The sequence below is a fragment of the Gymnoscopelus braueri genome (assembly GCF_963280865.1).
Source record: "Gymnoscopelus braueri genome assembly, chromosome: 7".
NCBI classification, from domain to species: domain Eukaryota; kingdom Metazoa; phylum Chordata; class Actinopteri; order Myctophiformes; family Myctophidae; genus Gymnoscopelus; species Gymnoscopelus braueri.
Window position 1 is genome coordinate 54,744,052 of NC_137608.1, and position 17,182 is coordinate 54,761,233.

At 38.5% G+C, this 17,182-nt stretch overlaps 1 protein-coding gene across 3 annotated transcripts in view; it reads left to right on the top strand.

Moving 5' to 3' along the window:
* Positions 1-17,182, top strand: part of LOC308088127 (H-2 class II histocompatibility antigen, E-S beta chain-like) — a 124,289-nt gene that overhangs the window by 54,428 nt on the left and 52,679 nt on the right. Inside the window, exons 2-3 of one of the 3 annotated variants that reach the window (XM_080432497.1) lie at positions 109-192; positions 5,976-6,230. The exons of the other annotated variants lie outside the window; for them this stretch is intronic. Coding sequence (XP_080288623.1) covers positions 126-192; positions 5,976-6,230 — 322 coding nt within the window. The 5' untranslated portion in view covers positions 109-125. The remainder of the gene's footprint in view (positions 1-108; positions 193-5,975; positions 6,231-17,182) is intronic. 3 annotated transcript variants of the gene reach the window in all.

Genomic DNA, 17,182 nt, shown 5'->3' on the forward strand with positions numbered 1-17,182 from the left:
AGTGCATGATTATAGATGGTCACAAGCAGTGGTGGAAAGTAACTAAATACATGTACTCAAGTCTCTTCTGTTTATTCTCATCTGTTTATTCTCATCTGTTAAATTCAGTTCAGTTCTGATCAGTGATGATGAAGATTACAGCCACCCTCCTCATCCTCTCCTCTGTACTTCATGTCAAAGCGATCCCAGGAAGTAAGTACATTATATTTATGTTATTATATTAAAGATACTGTTAAAAATCTACTCTTATTATATAAAATATTCATTCATAGATGTACTCTTGTTATATAGAAGAAAATTGTTCTGCCCGGTTCTCCTCAGTGCCTGGAGCTATTGATATCAAATTGCAGACAGCCATTGACCATTACCATGTGCATGGGACTGCCGAGCCCGTTTTTCCATATCACTAAATCTCAGCTGTTTATTCGCATTTTTATGTCAAATAATGTCGCCATGCTTACGCTGGCTGCTCAAACTGCGCATGCGTCTTATCTACAGCCCCACAGCGTTACACTGTTTCACTCACAGAACGCTCGCCTCCGCGGCCGTGTATGCGCGGACACGCACGTGCGCATGCACGTTGGGAAGGCACGTGTCAGAATGTACATTATTTGTGTTCGCGCGACGGCCGCGTGCGTGTGCTCGCGACGGGGGACGGCTCTGGCCGCAGGAGGATGTACCGTTGTGTGTGTGTGTGTGTGTGTGTGTGTGTTTGTGTGTGTGTGTGTGTGTGTGTGTGTGTGTGCGTGTGCGCGCTCTCGACGGGTCGCGCGCATGTGTGTGTGTGTGTGTGTGTGTTTGGGACGGCTCCGGCTATAGTGCGTTCAGAAATACAGCACTGAGCACACTGACCAATACAAACTAATAGGCGAGTGCGCTCCGGTGCGCAATTTCCGAACGCACCCGCACGCGGGTGTTTGTGTGTGTTCTGTGGCTGCACGACGCGGCGACAGGATGTGCGTGTGTGTTTTAAGGTAACTCCAGACCAATCCTAGTCGGCCCGATTTTGGGCCGACTTGGCGTCGGGAAGCGTCGTCCAGTCGGACCTTTTCGGCCGACCCAGAGCCGACCGAACATGTTCAGCTTTTTAGCCGACTGGTAGAGCAGTGGCAGTGACAACAGAGGGCTGTCGGTGTTGCCAGATTATGTGAGAGAAACAAGCGACCATGTCTATGAAAACCTATATTCACTGTTTCTCGTTGTTGCTCCCAGAGAGAGAGAGGTTGATTGATTTGACCTACTTTTGCGCTGTGGTGATGTAATTTATTGGGAGCAGGTGTGTAAATTAGTTTTCAAAAATGTTGTGTACACGTCAGCAGTGGTGGAAAAAGTACTCAAATGTTTTACTTGAGTAAAAGTATCAATGCGCGATTTTGTTGACAAGAAATAATAATCCCGCTAGTGTTTGAGTAGCGTGAGCCGTGAAAAATAATAAACAAAAAACACATGTGTGGTCGCGTGATTTGTCCTATGTGTCACCACCTGACAGAGGCTGACGCCAGCTGCTCCTCTACAAACAGGCTCCTTTTATCATTTTAACACCGTAACTTTTATCCACCTTTTTACTTTGGACCTTTATTCATTCATGTTCACATGGCCATTGGATTTTATTGATTGGATACGCTGATATTATGTCACTAGTCGGATTGCAAGCAGTAGCCAGCGGCGGGTTTTGACAGCTGTCACCCAGTCACTCTCTGCCTGATCCTTCCTGCACTGACGATCGGATGCACTGCTTTGGATGTGTATTGTTGATCTGTTGTTATTATAACTCAAGACAACGTCAGGAACACAGTTAAACTTTATTATTCACTCTAGAGTGACTTTTCTTCTGTGAATGACATTCGCTCTCCCAAACCCTCGTTTAAGTGAATTGCTTTCACCTGCTGCTGCTGTGCGGAGTGTGCGCTACAGGGCATATCTCCGCCAAGCCAGGGTGACCTACCCAGGCTCATGAAATTCATATGCAGGCATAGTAGCCAATTAGAATGAAATCTGCAAAAACAGACTCATATACTGATACAGAACCATATATTGGCTATATATTATGGCTGTCGGGTGGAAATCTTGTATGTTCCTTTTTCATTATTATTTAAAAACAATTTGAAATCGTGAAAATAGCCAATCTACAAGCTGTAATTATTTAATAATTAAGAAATACTATATTTTAAAGATCGAAAAATCAACTAAAGTCAATATTAGAGCAAGTTCATTCACATTTCATTTGAATGAAAATAACTTGTGGGTAAAATACATTCTGTGAATCTAATGTGATTAATGTGACCCCTACTTCAGTCAGTGAAGTCCAGAGCTGAATGTGACATATTGAGACCTATATAACTAAATATTGGTCATTTGCCAACACATTATTTTGTGAAAGAAATGGGTTATATTTCACAGATAGTTATACTATTCTTATAATATATTAAAATACAATCATCCTTAACCTTCAAGTTAAATGCATTATTTCCGTGGACTTAAAAATATTTTTTGGACTTAAAAGTCTTTATAATTTTTTTGGATGGCCTTCCTGCCCTGGCATTTGGCCTTCGTGCCCTCCAAAAAATTACAACACCAAAGGCCAAGTGGCCTTGCCCCTAAAATGACGAAATTCCAGGCTTGAATGCAATAGATGTACTCTGAGTCTGTTACAAGTAAAAGTCCGGAATTCAACATTTACTTGAGTAAAAGTACTAAAGTATTGGTATAAAAATGTACTTAAAGTACCAAAAGTAAAAGTACTAAAATGTTTGAAAATAGCAGATCTACAAGCTCAGAACGCGTGCATCGCAACACGTTGTGAGCTTGTATATCTGCTATTTTCAAATAGCTTATAGGTATAAAATAGGGCTAAAGTGGTTAATGTATGTTTCATAATGATTTATATCTGCAAAGTAACTAGTAACTAAACATTTCAAATAATTGTTGTGGAGTACAAGTATAGACAATTGGAAATACTCCAGTAAAGTAAAAGTACCTCAAAATTGTACTTAAGTACAGTACTTAAGTAAATGTACTAGTTACTTTACACCACTGCACGTCAGTGAAGAAAAAACGCTGGGAACATCCCTATGTACAAGTGGCTTTGCAGGGAAACAAGCCCAAAGTCGCTTATAATAAGCAGACCTGGCAACGCTGGCAGGCTAAAAGTCAAATTAGCACATGAATGGCCAGTCGGCTGACAGACTTAAATGCCAACTTTTGCCAACCGAATACCAGTCTGTTGCAGTCTGTTGCAGTCTGAAGTAGTCTGAAGTAGTCTGCAATAGTCTGGACGAGTCTGTTTGGTCTGGAGTTACCATTACACACTACAGAGTACAAACTCACTTTACATCCCTGATAAACTGTCTGTTCACAGCGCATTAGAACTGCACACTTTGGGTGCTCATATCCCCCGACGGGTGTGGTCTTGTTATTAAAACATACAGTATATTTATATTGTTATACACACATTCTATATATCTTTTGATAAAGTAAATATATATGTATATTGTTATTAATATAAATAAACATTATGTCTGTTGATTATATACTGAATAACTTACTGTTATATTGATATATCAAATATACATACAGTTTATTCATAGTGTTATTATTTATAATACCATTGGTAAGCAGTAGCGCGCGCACACACACACACACACACACACACACACACACACACACACACACACACACACACACACACACACACACACACACACACACACACACACACACACACATGCTGATTCTAACCTTTCATTATATTATATTATCGGTGGTGTAAAGTAACTAAGTACATTTTTAAAGAACCGGACCAAAACCTTGTTGGGAGCGGTGTGATTACGGACAGGAGATCCCAGAACCTCAGGGACCTTTTGAACGTGTTATACACAGAAGCGTCAATTATAAAAACGTATAAAAAACTGCATTTTACCCGTGGCGACGGAGGAACAACATATTCCCCGCCATGGTGATTTCAGAGTAAACTCGACCCCGTTAGCAGGCCTGTGGCCTTCAGGGAATTTACGGCTAATTTCTGGTCTAAGTCTGGTCACCATCCGTAGACCCCTTAACAACTAAACCTCCCCCAGTAGTCCAGTCCCTGACTTAAGACAAAACATGGGCCTGGAGATATCACAGTTATAAGAAGAGCAGAGGACAGAGGGGTCTCTTTAATCTACTGGCCTGCTTCAGAAAAATTGTCAACTTGACCACCAACCGTTCAGTGTCCACTTATATGTCACTTGTACCAGTTAAAATACTCAAAAGACTCTAATGAACCAACCTGTCCTACTCCTCCATCTAGAGAAATGCACTGATGCTCATCCTATCAAAACCCACTCACATCCTATGCCTACAAATTTGAATTTCTATTGGTACTAAGTCTAGTCACACAGGGATAGCGAGCCAAACCATGCAAACCATATTTTACATTTATACCATCATGCAAAACCACTGCACATAATCATAGCATAAAGTCAATGCATCAAACATTGCATCAGCTACAGATCTCTACCTGAATGAGGTGTGTATTATATCAGTAATGTATCAGCTGTTAGTGTGGAATTCCCATACTCATGAGGGCGTGGTGATGTCCTTCAGAAGAAACCTAGTCTATTTATCTCTACTAGCCATACCCGGTCGACCCAAGACACCAAGACACCAAGACAGACACAAGACAGACAGAGGTTACTCCAATTATATAGTAGGATAGCACTAACTCAGAAAATGAGGCTTTTTGGAAGATTAAAAGCTTCCCTTTATTTGTTCAGTTCATAGTGGGATTACAGATGTGTATTTAACAATACAAAATACAAATATAAATGAAATCTAGAAATGTTTCATGTCTGTCTGGTCAGATTTACAAATGCCTTAATTTAGGCTTGTCCTAAACTAATTTAGAATTTAGATTAAAAAGGAGGAGGTTCCATTTCCCCCAAGATGTGTCTTATACCTGAACATAATTCAGTAAATGCAATTATACTGCATATTATCAGCAATTATACATTAAATCATTAATAACATCAGGTTAAATACATGAGAAAATCAAATGATTCACGTTTGCATTAAATCTATCACATCTTGGGACAAACCACAAAAGGTCTCTGCCTGCTGCAAGCCTTCCAGTGGAGCTCAGCAGTCATTTCAACCTGTCAGTCAATATCATATTCTTTCTTTAGGCAAATCAAGTGATGACATAATTTAAAGCCTATATCCTAAACTGAGATGTTCAACATAAATTACGTTCTAATACATTTCCATATGTTCAACAATTTACTCAAGTACTGTACTTAAGTACAATTTTGAGGTATTTTTACTTAGGTATTTTGCTTTACTTACATTTCAGAGGCAAATATTATACTTTTACTCCACTACAATTATTTGAAAACTTTAGTTACTATTTATTTTGTAGATTTTGATTTCAAAACATACACTTCAGCCCTATATACATTTTAGACCATTAGAAAATAGCAGATCTACAAGGTCACAATGCGTCGCATCACGACGCATTGTGAGCTTGTAGATCTGCTATTTTCAAAAGATTTGTACACATTTTGAAAACTTTATGGGACATTCTGCATAATGAGTACTTTCTACTTTTGGTACTTTAAGTACCTTTTGACACCAATACTTTTGTACTTTTACTCAAGTAAATAAAAAATTATGGACTTGTACTTTCTACATTGCAGTATTGATACTTTTACTTAAGTAAAACATTAGAGTACTTTTTCCACCACTGTATATTATATTACATTATATTATATAATGTTATGTTCACATCCTGAAATAAATCATTATGAATCTGTTTCATAATATTATAAAAACATTTAAATCTGTTGAATAAAATGTTTGACAGGAAGATACTTCTAATATTCACCTTTAGAACCAAACATGACTGTTTAACATGATGATTATGATGATGATGATGATGATGATGATGAAGAAGAGGATTGTTGTTGAATTTAATGTCATCTTTGTTTTATTTCCAGTGTTCCATGAGCAGATTAATGTCCTTGGCTGTTCAGACACAGTTAAAGACTCATATAAAGAGTGGATGCAGGGACTGGATGGTGAAGTGTTGTTCTACGCAGACTACAACAAAGGGAAGATGGTGTACCCTCAGCCTTCGTTTGTAGATCCAATCACCTTGGCAGGAGGTTATGCAAGAGCTGTGGGTGATCAGAACTACTGCAAAGGCCAGCTGGACAACATTGTCACTGCCTTGAAGAAACCACCAGTGAAAGGTACATGAATACTATGAACACAATAGTTATTAACTAAAACGGTTGAATATATTTAACATGAATGAAAATGTTTAACCCATTCAATCCAGGAACACATATCTGTCATTTTAGATTTCTTTGGCTGTTCAAAAATAGCAGATATACAAGCTCATCGGCACAGAGTGCCGCGCTATGAGCTTGTAGATCTGCTATCTTTTTATATATATATTTTTTGGAACTGTTAGGAGACATTTGTAGAATCCCCAGAAGCAAAGATTTGAGTTACAAATGTTTGCTTTAAAAGTATATATAACTGCTAATAGAAATGTAGGGAACACTTTGATCCCTTATTTAACTTTCATGATTTTTCAAAAATAGCAGATCTACAAGCTCATAGCGTGGCACCGAGTGCCACGCTATGAGCTTGTATATCTGCTATTTTTTAATAGCCAAAGAAAAAAGAAAAAAAATGACACTCAACTGAACTCAACTCAAATGTTATTTATAGAGCACATTACAATGACCAAGGCCAACCAAAGAGGCACAACACATCAAAAAACAACAATGTTACAGTTCATACAGTGCAAAAATACGATATAAAAAAAATACAAAATACAAGCAGCGATTAAAAATGCAAAGCAGAAAATAGTGAGGTAGAGACAATGGTTGTGATGTAACTGTTTAACTGTGTTCAAAGGCCAGGGAAAAGAAGTAGGTCTTTAATAGTGATTTATAAATGTCTATGGACTGAGAGGCTCTTATATTAAAAGGAAAGCTATTCCAGAGCCTCAGGGTGTCCACAGTGAAGGCTCGGTCACCTCTAGACCTTTTGTTAGTCCTGAACCAGTAACAACTGATCGGCTGACCTTAGGGGTCTGGGTGGAATGCAGTCTTTGATGAGGTCATTGAGGAAAGGCGGAGCTAGCCGGTTACGTGCTTTAATTCGTTTTTTACAATGGTTCTTAATCACTTGTCCCATTCACCTGAAGACGCTCCCTCGTCTCTCACAGTGAGTTACAGTCAGTGTGTGGGCTGCTAGCAGTGGTGGAAAGTAACAGAGTAGATTTACTTAAGTACTGTACTTAAGTACAATTTTGAGGTATTTCTACTTTACTTGAGTCTTCCCAGTTTTCAATACTTTTACTTCTACCCCACTACATCTCTGATCCAAATATTGTACTTTTACTCCACTACATTTACTTTAAAACTTTAGTTACTAGTTACTTTGTAGATTTTGATTATTATTACAAAACATACATTAACCACTTCAGCCCTATACACATTTTGGCCATTTGAAAATAGCAGATCTAAGCTCACAATGTGTTGTGATGCGACGCATTGTGAGCTAGTAGATCTGCTATTGGATCTGCTATAAGGATTTTCATACATTTGAAAACTTGAAAGGGACATTCTGCACAATAATGAGTACTTTTACTTTTGGTACTTAAATTATATTTTCATACCAATACTTTTGTACTTTTACTCAAGTACATTTTGAATTCTGGACTTTTACTTGTAACAGAGTATTACTATATTGCAGAATTGATACTTTTACTTAATTACTTGTAAAACATTTGAGTACTTTTTTCCACCACTGGCTGCCAGTAGCCCCGCCTTCCCTATTACTCTGTGGCACACACACACACACACACACACACACACACACACACACACACACACACGCACGCACGCACGCACGCACGCACGCACGCACACACGCGCACACACACACACACACAAACAAACCTATTTTAGACTTTATGTAATGACATATTTGGCCGATGGGGGCAGTTAGCCTAGTGTTGATATTATACAGATGATAATAAAACTGAACATTAATGACATTTTTAATTGTCTATTTCCAGATGGATATGTGTTCTATACGGCTTCCCGCTGTGTGTTTAACTCCAGTGAGCTGAAGGACATACAGTACATATACTCAGCTAATTTCGATGGTGATGAGTTCATCAGGTGGGACAGTAGAGTAGATCAGTGGGTTGGATACACTGAGTACGGTGTGAAGAACGCAGAGCGCCTCAATAAAGATCCTTTCCAACTGGCTGTGATCAGAGCAGAACGAGAGAGATTCTGCAAACGCAACACTGAGATCGACTACTCCTCTGTTCTGAACAAGAGAGGTGAGCTGATCTCAGAGCAGCACTCAACACTCATCACCTCATAAACTATAACATGACATCATAATAAATCATTCTATTCAGAGATGATTAATGGTGTTAATATTGATCTGATAATGATTATAAAACATCCCTTGGTCTGGGCCGTAGCGTGACGGTCCAGGCCTGGACCCCTTAACCCATTCAATCCGGGGACGCATCTCTGTCATTTTAGATTTCTTTAGCTATTCAAAAATAGCAGCTCTACAAGCTCATCGCGCGGCACCGAGTGCCGCGCGATGAGCTTGTAGATCTGCTATTTTTTTTAAATCTTGACAATGTGTGCAAATCTTTGAATATATATTTTATAACGTGAACATTTGTAACTCTGGGGGTCCCTGAAACAAAACATTTGACAAATGTTCGCTTTAAAAAAATATATATATAAAGAGTAACACATATTTTCATGATTTTTCAAAGAATAGCAGATCTACAAGCTCATAGCGCGGCACCGAGTGCCGAATTTCACCGAATGAAACGTATAGATCTATTTCTGAGTGTTTTCACCTACATATAATGACCTTCCTACAATAGAGACACCAGGATTAATGTTTTTAAATGAACTTTAAAAAGAACCATGCAGGATAAAACACACCTCTATACACTTCATTTACCCTGATTATATATTTTAATTATTATCTTAACTGGTTTGTTTTCTATGTTTTTAATCACTTTAGTAATTTAGTATCTTACAGGATTATGTGTGTTGTTTGTTTCTACTCATTTGTACTATTTTCATTAAATGCTATTGCTTGGTTTATTGTTGTTCATGTAAAGCACTGTGTAACTGTAAATTATTTAATATGTTTAAATTACATTATATAAATGCATTCTACATCGTAGAAAACTGTAGACTATTGTAGAATCTACAGTATTCTATGAACCATTTGTTCTCTGGTGCCATCTGGTGGCCAAACACTGACATTTACAGTTACAATTTACAATATAGACATTTATCAGACGCTCTTAATCCAGAGAGATTCACAGTAAGCAAGGAAAACACAAGGTAATACATCAAATGCATAGAAATAGTAATCTAGGATCATAAGTAAACCAAGAACCTGTCATCAGTCTAAACAGTATAATATCAAACAATGTATAATCTGTACATTAAAACTATCCAAACTATAGGATGCCAGGTCTACAATAACCTGACATCTGTCTACATAACATGTTATCTAAATTACATTTTAACCTTTGAGTAAGCCTGCAAGGTCATCAAGGCTAGTCTAGTACGTGTGGAGCATTGTCCAGGGTGTTTTAGAGAAGAGAGAAGAGTCTAGGACGTGTGGAGCGTTGTCCAGGGTGTTTTAGAGAAGGGAGAAGAGTCTAGGACGTGTGGAGCGTTGTCCAGGGTGTTTTAGAGAAGGGAGAAGAGTCTAGGACGTGTGGAGCGTTGTCCAGGGTGTTTTAGAGAAGAGAGAAGAGTATAGGACGTGTGGAGCGTTGTCCAGGGTGTTTTAGAGAAGGGAGAAGAGTCTAGGACGTGTGGAGCGTTGTCCAGGGTGTTTTAGAGAAGAGAGAAGAGTCTAGGACGTGTGGAGCGTTGTCCAGGGTGTTTTAGAGAAGGTTCCCTGCGTTAGCTGATCTGAGTGAGCGGGAGGGGTTGTAGGGTTGGATCAGGCTTGAAGATATGGGGGTGTCATACCTTTGGTTGCTTTGTAGGTCAACATCAGTGTTTTGTACTCTGTGAGGGCAGCAACTGGGAGCCAATGGAGGGAGAGGAGAACGGGGGAGAGCTGGGAAACGTGAACATTTTGGCTGGTTGAAGACCAAGTGTTTTGCGGCTTTCTGGATCATTTGGATCTCATTTGGATGATAAACAATTATATTATATATGATAATGACATTTTCCTTAACTGGTATAATAATAATAATAATAATAATAATAATAATAATAATAATAATAATAATAATAATAATAATAATAATAATAATAAGGGTAATAAGGGTAATAATAATTGTAAGAATAATAATAATAATAATAATAATAATAATAATAATAATCATCTTTTTTAGGAGTGGAGCCCAAAGTGAGACTGAAGTCAGAGACTCCCCCTCGTCGTGGTGAACACACTCACATGCTGAGGTGCAGCAGCTACGACTTCTATCCTAAAGTGATCCTGGTGACCTGGTGGATAGGTCAAGAACCTTTGACCTCTGGTCTCTCCTCTACCGATGAGCTGTCTGATGGAGACTGGTACTACCAGTACCACTCCTACCTGGAGTACACACCCAGGTACACACCTAACAGACACCTATACATAGAAATACACACCTCTACTGGTACTACCAGTACCACTCCTACCTGGAGTATACACCCAGGTACACACCTAACAGACACCAATACATAGAAATACACACTTAATAGACACCTATACATATGTTCATTCAAAATAAAACAAGTGTTACTCACTTGCTGAATATGGCCCATTAATTGGTAGGCTAATATTAAGTCACACACACACACACACACACACACACACACACACACACACACACACACACACACACACACACACACACACACACACACACACACACACACACACACACACACACACACACGCGCGCGCGCGCGCACACACACACACACACACACACACACACACACACACACACCCGATTCCTCCCGAGTCCCGACCATGTTTATCACCAGTCCACTCCAGACACAACCACGCAGCAAGCTTGTCGTCGTGCACGCATGACGAACGCACACAGAGACCCGTGCACGAGCGCATTATACATGAATACACACACAGGAATACGCTTTTACGTGCGTATCTCGTTGCTAAGTTTCTTCTGCCTCTTACCTTCCTATTTTTTCTGCAATGGGGAGGAAATAGTGGAATACACAATAAACACTAGAGCGGAGGAGAGCCCAGCAGGGCATTCACACTCCACATGGACATGCATTCAACTTGAGGACGCAGCACGTCATGATTATTTTAGGGGGAGAAAATATCAGTATAAGCTTATCTTAATGCCTATGACAGTCTAATGCTATGGTGACTAACTGTAGTGTGTGTGTGTGTGTGTGTGTGTGTGTGTGTGTGTGTGTGTGTGTGTGTGTGTGTGTGTGTGTGTGTGTGTGTGTGAGTGTTACAGATCAGGAGAGAAGATCACATGCATGGTGGAACATCCCAGCCTGACCGCGCCTATCAAGATGGACTGGGGTGAGTTACTGTAATCTACTGTACTCTACTGTAATCTACTGTAATGTGTTACACTACAGTACACTCTGTTTTAAGGGTTAAAGGATTATTCTCTATTTTTACCTGAAGGTATATTTGTTTTACAGAAAGTAAAAACAGCACTCCATAAAAATAACAATAAAAATACATGAAAACTTAAACTCCTAAAAAGTAACCATTCTAATAAGAAGGTCATGACAGGAGCCTCACCTACTTAGAGCTTATAAGTGTCTTGTCTAGATGAGGTACATCATCTTTGTTTACTAATGGCTGCTCCCACATCCACATGTTAGCTACCTGTACTAAACATATTATACACAATAAAACATAGTTGGCTGCTACATGACTTCAGTAGTTGGCCACTGATTTAGTTTACTTTATTGTACTCTGTTTACTGTACAGTTTAACTGTACTGTACTCTGTCTTATATCACATACTGTGTTTGGTTGTTGTCATATTATCCATGCCAGAGTCAGTGAAGAACAAGGTGTTTTAATCTACTGTAATAATATCATATCATATCATATCATATCATATCATATCATATCATATCATTATGATATAATATTTGTGTTGACAGATTTCTCCATGCCAGAGTCAGTGAAGAACAAGGTGGCCATGGGAGCATCAGGTCTGGTTCTGGGTCTGGTCTTGTTCCTGTCTGGATTCATCTACTTCCAGTGGAAGAAACGAGGTGATTAGCATGTTTAATTAACTTGTTTATTACATGTTTAATTAACATGTTTAATTAACATGTTTAATTAAGTATTATACTACCAGTGGAAGAAATGAGGTCAGATCAACAGAGGATCACATGACATGTGGAACCCTCACAGAAATGCAAACAAACAAACATACAAACAAACAAACATACAAACAAACATGTAAAGCCACAATCTAAACTGGTTTACATTGGTTTAGATTTAGAACCTTAACCGGCTTAGACCAGTTTAGACGACCTAGTTAGAGGTCAAAGTGTGTTCTATGTTGTCACATTTAGCTTTAATACATCAGTGTTACATTTAGTCCTAAATAAGAGTCAAATGTTCACATTAGTTCTGATGCAACATGTGACCCTGATGACTGAACCCTAATGTTATTGTGTTGTTGTGTTATACAAACAATACATATGATTTATGTCCCACACTGTGGCAGTGTCCCTTTAACAGAGTCTGTCTGTCTGTCTGTCTGTCTGTCTGTCTGTCTGTCTGTCTGTCTGTCTGTCTGTCTGTCTGTCTGTCTGTGTGTCTGTCTGTCTGTCTGTCTGTCGGTGTGTTTTAACTGTCGATCTTCTTCTATCAGGTCGTATTCTGGTGCCGACAACCAATGACGATCTTTAGACTCCTCCCACACACCCAGGTTCACTCCCTCTTTCTTTTTAATTCACTTTTATTTAAAATGTATAAAAGTGTATAAAACTAGAACACATTCACAAAACAACATGCATGTGTAAGAAGTGAAACAACTAGACTAGGATACTAATACAAACTACTGAATTAATTAACTTATTCAACTACTTTGAACATTGATTTGATTTGATTTAATTTCTTATCATAATTAATCTAATAATCAAATTTAATAATCAAAGAATTTAAAGTTGTATCAGACGACACTGTTGACAATGTGGTCAGATGTATTGATTCATCAATCAAATATTCATTAATCAAATATAAACATGTTTAACGAGGCACAATGGCGAGGCGCAGTGAGAGAGTCAGCATAACCTTGCATCACCAGACTTTCCAATGATTCAGTTCATTGAATATAAGGGAAGGTTGTTCTAAAGTGTTAAAATGTTCACACAGTTAATACATTCTGATTCTTATTGGTTTATTGTCTTTTCACAGAACACCTGGGTGTGTTTTCAGAGAAGCAGACAGTCATTGCTGCCCCCTGGTGGCGAGAGGAGGAAATACATGCGTGTCCAGCTTTTAAATATGAATAGTCATAACAGCAGCACAATGATGACATCATCAAGCTTTTAAATAGTCATAACAGCAGCACAATGATGACATCATCAAGCTTTTAAATAGTCATAACAGCAGCACAATGATGACATCATCAAGCTTTTAAATAGTCATAAAAGCAGCACAATGATGACATCATCAAGCTTTTAAATAGTCATAAAAGCAGCACAATGATGACATCATCAAGCTTTTAAATAGTCATAACAGTAGCACAATGATGACATCATCAAGCTTTTAAATAGTCATAACAGCAGCACAATGATGACATCATCAAGCTTTTAAATAGTCATAAAAGCAGCACAATGATGACATCATCAAGCTTTTTAACAGATGTGTCTTTTAAACAAAATGCTAAGGATAATTAGTGTGGAAGATTCATCAAATAACTGTTATAGTGTCTGGTGTCAGAAAACACAAACATAACATGTCAGTTACACTTGTACTGAGTTCTACACAAAGTGATAATCAATGAGGAGACGATTATTGAGAAATAAACCCAGACAGGGTGATTAGACCCGATAGCAGAGGGTTTTTTTCACCCTGAAGGGCTTTATTTCTCAATAATAACCAGCTCCCCATTGATTATCCTGCTTATTACACGGCTACTTAATAAAGAAATTGATAAATCAACCCAAAAGTAACAAAACAAAGGATTTCATTGCTTACGATAATGAAAGTATTCCATTAATTTATGCCAGGTGTGTCCAGAGCAACACGGTCGCCTCAGAAAACAAGGGGAAGTGTTGATAAAATAGAATCAATATTCAGTTACTGTATTGATTATTTATGAGTCTTTGATTAGACAACAGTCTGTTATTGAGTTCAGAGGTCATTAATCAAAAGAAGACCGCTGAATTCAGTGAGTGACCAATCAGAATCAAGCATTCAACCAAGCCGTGTAATAAATTATATTGAAACATTAAATAAACTAGACCATACCCGGTGAAGTGCGCAGGCGAAAGTAGTTGCAAACGTGGGGTTATTGCACGTCCTGTCGCGCGCCCTGTTGTGGCTCCCTGGCAGAGGGCAGACGTTGGTGTTGCCATGTTCGCCTATTGTAAGCGGTTTAGGGCGAATATTGGTGGTAGTGTGTTTTTGGCGTTGGTTGTGAAAGTGCAGGTGGGTGTGGGGACGCGTTGTGAGCTTGTAGATCTGCTGTTTTCCAAGAGGCAATGTATATGTGTGAAGGAGCTTCGTGTGGCCTTCTTTTCGTTGACCTTGTTGCTTGTAGGTTGCGCTTCGTTTGGGCTTGTTTTCATAGACCTTGCTGCTTGTTTCTCGCGCGAAACGTGGCAACCCTGTGCAGTGTGATCTCCCATTGTTTGACACATAAACGCTAATAATAAGCTGAGATTTGTTGAAATTAAAAAAGGGCTTTGCAGTTGTGTTCAGATGGTAATGGGCAATGGCTGTGTGCAAAATCAGATACATTTTGCTCCAGGCAGTGAGAAGAACCGGGCACACATTTTTGCTCTCAGAGGTTTTTGCTCTCAGAGGTTTGTGGAATTATAGGAGGATGATCAAACACACAATCAGAGTTCTTCATAACATTAATATTAATATCCATCTGAATGGAAGTCAGTCAGCCATGTTTGTGAAAATTGTATAATTGACCATAAGTCATTTATTATGTAATCATTTATAATGTGTGATAATTAATGTGTTATGATCATTATACATCACAGTTTCCCTGTGATGGGTGGACCTGGACCCTCTAGGGTGGTCTGAGGTGATGGGTGGACCTGGACCCTCTAGGGTGGTCTGAGGTGATGGGTGGACCCTCGTCCAACCAAATTAGACAATGTCGGTCCGCCACAGTCTAGGAAATGAATATGAAACACTGATGACATGCAATCATGTATATTAAGTAATGATTTATATGTAATCATGAGCAGGGGAGCAGATCTCATTACAACTTAGGAGGGAACCACAAACAAGGAATCTTCTCATCAATAACATCCCCAACATAGAGTTAACACTAGGATTTTAAACTAACTAATAATGTTCACAATGATTACAGTTTGTCTGACATTTGGTATAAAAACCAAAATACCAAATCCATGTTCAATGCATGAAACAAACTATAATGTTATGATGTAAATAATCCATTAGAGGTTGACATCACATGATTTAACTACAAACACATGGACATGCCTCCATGTTTAACTGCAGGTTTTACAAACATTGATTCTTTCACATTAATTAAAATCATTTGAGATTTGATTTTGGTAAAAGATGTACGAGCAACAACTTAAACTTAAACCCAGGATAACACATTAAAGCTTAATGAAACACTTGTTTACAATGTGGTCCTGCAGCATAACTAAACATAAATAGTCCAATAAATGTATTTGAATTCAAATGATTTGATAAATCTAAACTAAACAGTCAGATGACCTCTGCACAGCAGGGGGTCTGACAGGACACACTGAGTTAATGATATTTACAACATTTAGGTTTGTCTGTTTATCTGATTTAATGTTGATGAGTTAAAACAGACAACACAGCACTACACACACACACACACACACACACACACACACACACACAATATGTGTCTAATTCAGACAGTTTAGATATTCCTTGGTCAGTATTATTTATCTTTCCGTTTTTCAGCTCCACTGTTGTGTTTCTATCCGTTCATATTGGCTGAACTTCACTCATTAAACTAGTTAACAGCTCTGTGGACAAGTGATGATGAAGCTTGTGGATTCATTTATGTGTCAGTTGTTGATGATCAGGACACACGGGTGGCAAAAACAAAACCTTCACAAAGTATTGTGTTTACTGTATGTGAGAATGATTTCAAAAGTGGAATCAGCTTCTATTAAATATAGATTTTAAATTATATCATTTATTTAAAACAGTTTATTGGAGGAACATGTCAGACATGTCCCCTCCTTCCCCCCTGGGATCTGCACCCCTGATCATGAATGGTTTGAAGTTCAGATGTTAGATTTTGGCTTTAATTTGCTTGGTTTGAATGGAATGTCACAATATTAATAAAGGAATAAGAAACATATTTTGGCCTCATGTTTTCTTAAATTTCACTCATACAGCATTTTATCTTAACTGTCTTTTAAGAGAAAATACAAGAGAAGCCAACCTCCACATTCACCAAATGTGTTTTTCCCCAGGTGTGCTGAACCATGTGTCCTTTCCATGTCCTACCTGAAGGCAGCGTTCAAGATCATTGTAAAACCAACTTTTGGATATTACTCCTTCAGAATACACATGATCTTTATAGTCATGTGATCAAGATGGATCCGTTAGATTTTTCATATTCCATCCTGATTGGCTAAGATCTAAAGTTTGCAGGAGTGGCCAGTTTTGAACAAAATGCAGCAAATCATGAACGCAGTGTCCGATTGCGGTAAAACGTTGCACGCACATTTGCACTACGTTGAGGAACAAATGCCACCCTTTTAACATTGCCCTATTATAGTAAGCAGGAGGTTGCGCAAAATGTTTAAAAAAAATATTACTCCTACAAATGTTGTCCAAACATCACGCAAATCGGTACATATTATCTCTTTAGTCAAGTGATCAAGACGGATCAGTCACATTTTTCACATATTTGTCCGCAGAGTTGCAGACCCACATCTGAAAATATGTGGTGCCAGGGATCCCCATACAAT